This window comes from Mustela nigripes, chromosome 1, assembly GCF_022355385.1.
Source record: "Mustela nigripes isolate SB6536 chromosome 1, MUSNIG.SB6536, whole genome shotgun sequence".
Taxonomy (NCBI): Eukaryota; Metazoa; Chordata; class Mammalia; order Carnivora; family Mustelidae; genus Mustela; species Mustela nigripes.
The window spans coordinates 269,517,477-269,524,967 of NC_081557.1; the positions used below are offsets into that span (position 1 = coordinate 269,517,477).

The 7,491-nt window shown below is 46.6% G+C and overlaps 1 protein-coding gene and 1 long non-coding RNA gene across 2 annotated transcripts in view; both read left to right on the forward strand.

Moving 5' to 3' along the window:
- The window catches only part of ENOPH1 (enolase-phosphatase 1), a 37,435-nt gene that overhangs the window by 15,751 nt on the left and 14,193 nt on the right, over nt 1-7,491 (forward strand). Inside the window, exons 2-3 of the mRNA XM_059385923.1 lie at nt 5,137-5,238; nt 6,606-6,808. Of these exons, the coding sequence (XP_059241906.1) occupies nt 5,137-5,238; nt 6,606-6,808 (305 nt within the window). The remainder of the gene's footprint in view (nt 1-5,136; nt 5,239-6,605; nt 6,809-7,491) is intronic.
- LOC132007683 (uncharacterized) lies at nt 1,067-5,100 on the forward strand. Its single transcript, XR_009401416.1, has 3 exons — nt 1,067-3,053; nt 3,545-3,705; nt 4,472-5,100. It is a non-coding gene; the product is annotated as an uncharacterized LOC132007683 (long non-coding RNA).

Here is a 7,491-nt window from a genome sequence, read left to right on the forward strand (position 1 = left end):
TGTAGCAACATGGACGGGACTGGAAGAGATGATGCTGAGTGAAATAAGTCAAGCAGAGAGAGTCAATTATCATATGGTCTCACTTATTTGTGGAGCATAACACATAGCATGGAGGACATGGGGAGTTAGAGAGGAGAAGGGAGTTGGGGGAAATTGGAAGGGGAGGTGAACCATGAGAGACTATGGACTCTGAAAAACAACCTGAGGGTTTTGAAAGGGCAGGGGGGTGGGAGATTGGGGTACCAGGTGGTGGGTATTATGGAGGGCACATGTTGCATGGAGCACTGGGTGTGGTGCAAAAATAATGAGTTCTGTTACACTGAAAAGAAATTTAAAAAAGAATTACCAAATTAAAAAATTACCAGATCTAAAAAATAAAAAACCAAAACCGAAAAACTGAGAACCTTTGCAAATGGCCATGTTCCCCTTGATTTTTGTTCTGTGGATTAGATAGTCCCCAGGAGGGGATTATGCTGTATATTTGAAACCTGTTTCATTTCTTATTAGAGAGTGTAATTTGTTTCTAAGACCCGTCAGGCCACTTAACTTTCCTTTCCTTTTATCTTCTGAGATTAGTAGAAAAATAGTAGTCCAGAGAAAAAGATTATAGTCCACTAATACTGCTTTTGTGTTGTTTAATTTTCTGGCTAAAAAAGTTGTATTTACTTATTTTTTTAAAAAATATTTTATTTTAAAAGATTTTATTTATTTATTTGCCAGAGAGGGAGGGCGTGAGCATGTGTGCGCACAAGCAGGGACAGAAGCAGAGTTCCCACTGAGCAGGGAGCCAGGTGCTGCTTACCTTATTTTCAAGTAGGCTCCATGCCCAATAGGGGCTTGAGTTCACAGCCCTGAGATTACGAGTCTCGTGCTCTACCCACTGAGCCAGCCAGGCACCCCTGGCTGAAAAAGTTTTAAGTTCTGAAATACTTTAAATCATTTGTTGTACTGTGTGGTTCATTGGAAGGCTTTTATTTATTTTATTTTATTTTATTTTTAAGATTTTATTTATTTATTTGAGAGAGAGGGAGCATGAGAGGAGAAAGGTCAGCGGGAGAAGCAGACCCCCGCCAAGCAGAGAGGCTGTGTGGGTGTGTGGGACTTGATCCTGGGACTCCAGGATCACGACCGGAGCCGAAGACCGTCACTCAACCACCTGAGCCACCCAGACGCCCCATTGGAAGGCTTTTAAAATAGTTTCTTTAAATAGCTATACTCTAAGTATTACTCATTACCTTTTTATTATCCATTTTCCTCAAAGGAGACTTGAGTAAACAATAGAGTGTTTTATTCTTATTGATTCTATGACCTTTTTATTAAAACAACCTCTTGACCATAAAGCAAATCCATAGTGGACTCCTAAACATTAATGAGGCAGCTTCCTTAATTAGATGTTTCAGAAATGTGGCCCTTACAGAGCCTTAATGGGGCTCTTTCAGAAAGCCACCGCTGGGCTCCCTGGGTCATGTGAAGTGCTGCTTGTGTAGTGTCCCCTCCAGCATTCGATGGAAATACTCTCACTTGGTCCTTGGCGTTTTGTTATGTGTACTACTAAGCCGGACCAGCCCCTTAGGTGCCTGGGGGACTAAAAATATTTCACGTGTTTAGAGAACCCTAGGTTTATTGCAGCATGTTTTTCATACTGTAGTATTCTGAAATTACCCATAAATGGATTGTGACTGAAGTTAAAACATCTGTCATCACAGTTATTTCTGGAATTACTTTTAAAGCCTGAAAATGTTGAGTGGCCAGCGTTGGGCAGTAAGCTCTAGCTTTCCTGAATCTATTTTTAGAGCCTTCTCGTATGTTGTCACAGCACATGTAATTCATATAGTTACGGCTTTTTGAAAAGCAAGTGATTTGAAGGCATTTTATTTATTTTATAAAATAGGTTGCTCAAAAAGTATGCTGAAAGAATAGGAAGAAATCTTAATGATTTAGTTTTTGGCCACATATACCTTTATATGATGCAATAGCGCTTACTCCACTGAGGTCCAAGTCTGCTGACACGTCTCCCCGGTGAGTCCTGACATCCCCCCGTGTGTTGTGTACGAAGTTCTGCCCTTCGTCGCTTACGTGTGTGTGCACTCAGTGCAGCGGGCAGTTTCGTGTCTAGAGGGAAGAGGCAAATTAGATGATAAGGAACTCTGAAGCTTTTCCTAGAAGTTCAAAATTGTTGGAGACCTTGCACCCTGTATTTCTCTGAGTCCCCTGAGGTCAGAGGCTGTGGTTGGTAACTCTGTTACCAGCAGTCTCTGGCACTCGGTGGGTCCTCAGTAACAGTTGAACGCATGAGTGCATCAAACTTGTGATTTATCCTCTGGGGACTTTGCTGCCATCCTGTCACTCAGTTTGGGTCTAAGGTGATCGTTGCCCGGTTTAAATGTTTGTGCTGGAGAATGTAAGTGGCAAGATCTGGGTCTATCTGTCTGCCTGTCTGTCTACTTCTCTCTCTCTCCCATCACTGCAGCGACCTTGCTTGGGATACCATTTCCGCTCAGCAGGTGAGGAGACCGAGGTGCAGAGAGGGCCGGGGGACACAGCAGGGCGAGGCAGGGGCGGACCCCGGCCTGGTGCCCTGCCGCGTCTCTGCTGCTCCTCTCTTCTCCCCACTCTTCATGGAGGACTTGGGCTCTGGCCTTCGAAGGTTCTTCGGAAACTGTTCTTGGGACCCGTCAAGCTGGATTAGGGAATCGGGCATTGTGACGCACAGAGGAGTGTAGCTCTGCCTGCACTTTTAGAACTTTTACGTACTTCATCTTTTCAGATTTGGGGAGGCCCTGAATCTAACCAGCAGTTCCCCGGGGAAAGCTTCCAGGTGTTCGAGAATGGGGGGACAGTGGGAAACAGGATGTTAGAGGGGGATGACCAGGAAGGAAGCAGGTAGAGGTGAGGGATCAAAGCTGGCTTGTTTAACCGCGGAACATTTTAAATAAGGAAGTATATGGATTAATCTAATGACTGCGCACCTACCGCGAAGCTTATTAGGTTTTATACTGTTTTGTTTCAGATTGTAAGGAATGAAACATTACAGCTGTAGCTGAGACTCTCGGGTACGTCTCCGGTGGTAGGAGAGGAGGGTTATTTGTGTGTTAGCGTTTATGTTCGTGTGTATAATTTAAGTGTGCTGATTCTTAACTGCTGTATACTGCTCTTGAGTAGGAATGAATATACCCGAGTTTATCTTCTCTCTCACTGGGGAAGATTTCGGTTGCTCCCGTCAATTTTGTTATACCAAGTACTGCAATAAACATTTGTTTTACTTTCCTCTTTGTGCATGTGTGTTAGAGTCTTTGGTGCGTGTCCAGGAGAGGCCTGGGTGCGCGTGCACAGAACCTCCAGCATCTTCCTCTCTCCTCCGACAGTGCTCTGAGTGGGCTGCCCGCCTGCCTTCCGGCCCGAAGGAAGGGGCGAGGGGCACCATGTAGGACACGACGGGGAAACCAAGTCTTGAAAGAAAAGCTGGGCTCTGTCGGTATTGGGAAGGGAATCTCTTGCAGAAAAAGCAAGTGCCAGTCTCAGCTCTTTGTTTTCCTTCTTTGAGATCCGGAATGAGTTTTTATTGAGCTTAAACAAGGTTGTTCTGCCAAGTCTGCTGGACGGTCCGCCGGGCTCCACTGCGCTCTGTTCTAGACGATCGTGACGAACTAGAAGCCGTGCGACAGCCAGCGGACTGGGGGGGCTTCTGTGTTTCTACTAGCGCAGGTGAGATTGTAGTAACGCGTTGTGAGGAGAGGTAAATGCTTTGGCCCTGTTTGTTTATTTATCTTTTTTGTTGGAATACAGCTGACTCCCCTACCCTGTTGGTTCCGGCGGGCAGCATAGTAGCTGGACGTTCTACCCGCGTTAGGAAACGGTCGCCACACCAAGCTTCATCACCGTCCCTAACCAGAGTTCTTCCCTGTGTTCCCTACGCTATACCTCGTATCCCCGTCACTTATTTATTTTAGAACTGATAATTACAAAGGGCGTTCAGTGAATACTTGAATAAATAAAGGAGTGGATGAGTTGAAGTAAACAGACTTCTTGAGTTCAACTTGATTATAGAATTCCCCTTAAACCGTAAGACCTCCGCTGAGGTGTACACTTGGGGTCTACACTCCTGGCGTACGTTCCTGTGCTGGGTTTTTAGACAGGTTCTTGCTAAGACTGTTTCAGTCGTGAGCCTCTGGATCCGTACAGCGTCCTGCTCCTTGGCCTGTCCCTCCCGTTGCACCACGCCGCAGGGGTGGTTTCACCTGCCGTGCTCCTGTCCCGCGCTAGATTCTTAACCTCACGGTGTAATGTGTCTTTCCAGTTCCCTTTTGCATGCCCCGCTAGTAGACACTAAAAAAATTATTGAATGTGCCATATTTGATTTGAAAGTATCCACGTGCTGAATTGTAAGTAAATAAAAATTTTGACATAAGACAGCTTACCTTACCGACAGGGTATTTAATTTTGAATTGTCCTGCCCATCTCTGTCTTGTAGGTAGTCTGACCACCAAGAAAGAATCATGCTGATCACATTTTTTTTTAAGCATTTACCCTGCGTGGCCACCATCTTCCAGCCGAAATTTGAGCTGTGCACAAGTGCTAGCTTGTGTGTATGAACACTGCAGCTCTGAGCAGGTGTGTGTGAGTCAGCAGACTCGCTGTAAAGGGCTGACCAGTACATTCTTGGACCTTGCAGACCGTGTGATCTTGGTTACACATATTCCACTCTGCCATTTGTGGCCCCAGGGCAGCTGCCGATGCTGTAAGCAAGTGAGTGTGGCCATTTCTAGTAACACTTCATTTCCGGGGGCGCCTGGCTGGCTCAGTCGGTGGAGCATGTGACTCTTGATCTCCAGGTTGGGCGTTCAAGCCCCACACTGGGCATAGAGCTTACTTAAGACACAAAAGCAAAACAAAATTCTTCATCTACAGAAGGAGGAAGTAGACTGGCTTTGGCCCATGGGCCATGGTTGGCTGACTCTTGACCTAGTTCATTTGTTTCTTGGTCTTTGTTTCTCCAGCAGAAATTTTCACGTTTGCCATGTAAGCTTCAGGGGCTTACTTGCCACGGTAGCGGTTAGCAGAGGTGAGATTGTTGGAAGAACTTACTCTCGTGCAGATGACTAAAGCTAATTCTTATTTTTTAACTTGTTTATCCAGGACATTTTATTTCCTTACATCAAAGAAAATGTTAGAGAGTATCTGCAGACACACTGGGAAGAAGAGGAGTGCCAGCAGGACGTCAGTCTTTTGAGGAAACAGGTTGGGACATCGCTCTTCCATTGCTTCCACATTCCCAGGTGTCTGAGACTTGAGGATGCCCGGAGACTCACATGTGCTCCGAACGCACTGGAAACGAGCGCCCCGGCTTCCGAGGGCGTGAGCGGTGTGGTGGCTTGCCTGCTTAAGGACTCAAAGCACGTCATTAAACGGCCAAATCGTGGCAGTTACTGTCTCCACAGTTGCCTCTCTTTGGAGCCATTTCAATTGCATAAAGCTGTCATTTTTTAAAAATTAATTGATTATTTAAAAATGTCATGGATTTTTAAAAGTAAGCTTTTTCTGGTTGTGTGCAAGAGGTTTTTTGCCATCTTGCCACGTTTCTCAGTACCGTCTCCCAGGGAGCCTCTAGTCTCTCCTGCCTCCTGCATAGCCCTCCTGGGCCCTCGCCTCCACACAGCCCTGCACACCTCGCATCCCGCTCCCACCAGGCCCAGCCTTCATCTCCTGTGCTGTTCTGCTCTGTTCTCTGGCCAGCTTACAGTCGGTTTTCCTTTCTGCATTCCGTGCTGTAGAGCTCCTGCTCACTCTCTCCTTCAAACTGCTTCAGTGGTAAAGATCTTACACACTGTGCCGGGTGAACTCTGACAGTTATTTTCTAGTCGTGTTCTGTGTCAGACAATGTAGAATGTTCTGGAAATGTTTTAATGGTTGGGAGTTGGGATTGGAAATAATACCCTCGGGGCCATTGGGTATTTGGGTTTCTTAAATGTTCTAGGTAACTCCGGGTTCGTCTGAAACACTCCCCTCCCTTAAGCTTTCTTTTGTCTTAGTTCTTGTTATCGAAATTACATATTCAGTCCCTGTTATAATATACACATGGTTGGTCTTTAGAACCTGGACATATGCTTTGTCAAAGCATCATTGTTCTAAGTACCTGCTAGATACTTTGGGCAAGAGGAGGAAAACTGCAAGATACTGAAAAAGAACCAACCCCAGACTGCTTCCCTAGCTTCTTTGTATTGAATCCCGGGCACAAGTGAATTTCACGGACATTTTCTTTGTTTCTTCCCTTGACTCATTATCGTGCAGAGAAAATGGTCGGATTTAACCGATGTCCTGGTTTGTTGATCCCGTAAGTGAATCAACACGCCGAGTCTCACGATATCATTTTACCGTTTTATGCTGTCTCTCTCCCGTACAACATGGATGCAAATTTATTCATTCTAATCCACTTTCCTTTAGGATCATTCCTGTCAGCCCCCAAAGTGTAAGGTACTTTAATTTGTGGCAATGTAGGTGCCAGTGATAGCTGGAGAAAGCGGGTCCGCTAGGTTTTCAGGCCTCATTTTAAGTGATCTTTTTTACAGTAAGTAAGAAACAAACTTCATGTTGTTTATGACTTCAAGGCGGAAGAGGATTCGCACCTGGATGGGGCTGTTCCCATTCCGGCCTGGTCTGGCAGCGGAGGAGACGACCCCCAGCGGACGATCCAGGCCGTGGTGGACAACGTGTGCTGGCAGATGGCCCTGGACCGCAAGACCACGGCGCTGAAGCAGCTGCAGGGCCACATGTGGAGGGCGGCCTTCGCAGCCGGGCGCGTCAAGGCCGAGTACGTGCTGGGCGCGGCTCCACGCACTTGGCCAGCCCGGAAGCCTGAGACTTGCCCGGTGTTAGTTGTGTGATTAGTCAGATAGATAAAGTCAACCCTCTTTTTATTTTTTTAAGACTTTATTTATTAAAGAGAATGGGGGGGTGGGCAGAGGGAGAGGGGGAAGCGGGCTCCCCACTGAGCAGGGCAGATGCTTAACCGATGGAGCTGCCCAGGCGCCTAACGCTCTTTTTATTTGAACAAAACAAGTGTTTGTTTTGTTTTTTTCCAAGGCGGGGATAAAGCATTCCACCTAGCTAAGCTCCCCATGTTAGCATGCCTGGCTTTGTGGGATGGTGGTTGAGGACTTGGATCCCAGTTTATATATTTATTTATTTATTTATTTATTTTTAAAGATTTTATTTATTTGCTTGACAGAGAGGGATCACAAGTAGGCAGAGAGGCAGGCAGAGAGAGAAGGGGAAGCAGGCTCCCCGCTGAGCAGAGAGTCCAACTTGGGGCTCGATCCCAGGACCCTGACATCATGATCTGAGCTGTAGGCAGAGGCTTAAGCCACTGAGCCACCCAGGCACCCTTGGATCCCAGTTTAAAACAGCTCCCAGGGGGCGCCTGGGTGGCTCAGTGGTTAAGCTGCTGCCTTCGGCTCAGGTCATGATCTCAGGGTCCTGGGATCGAGTTCCGCA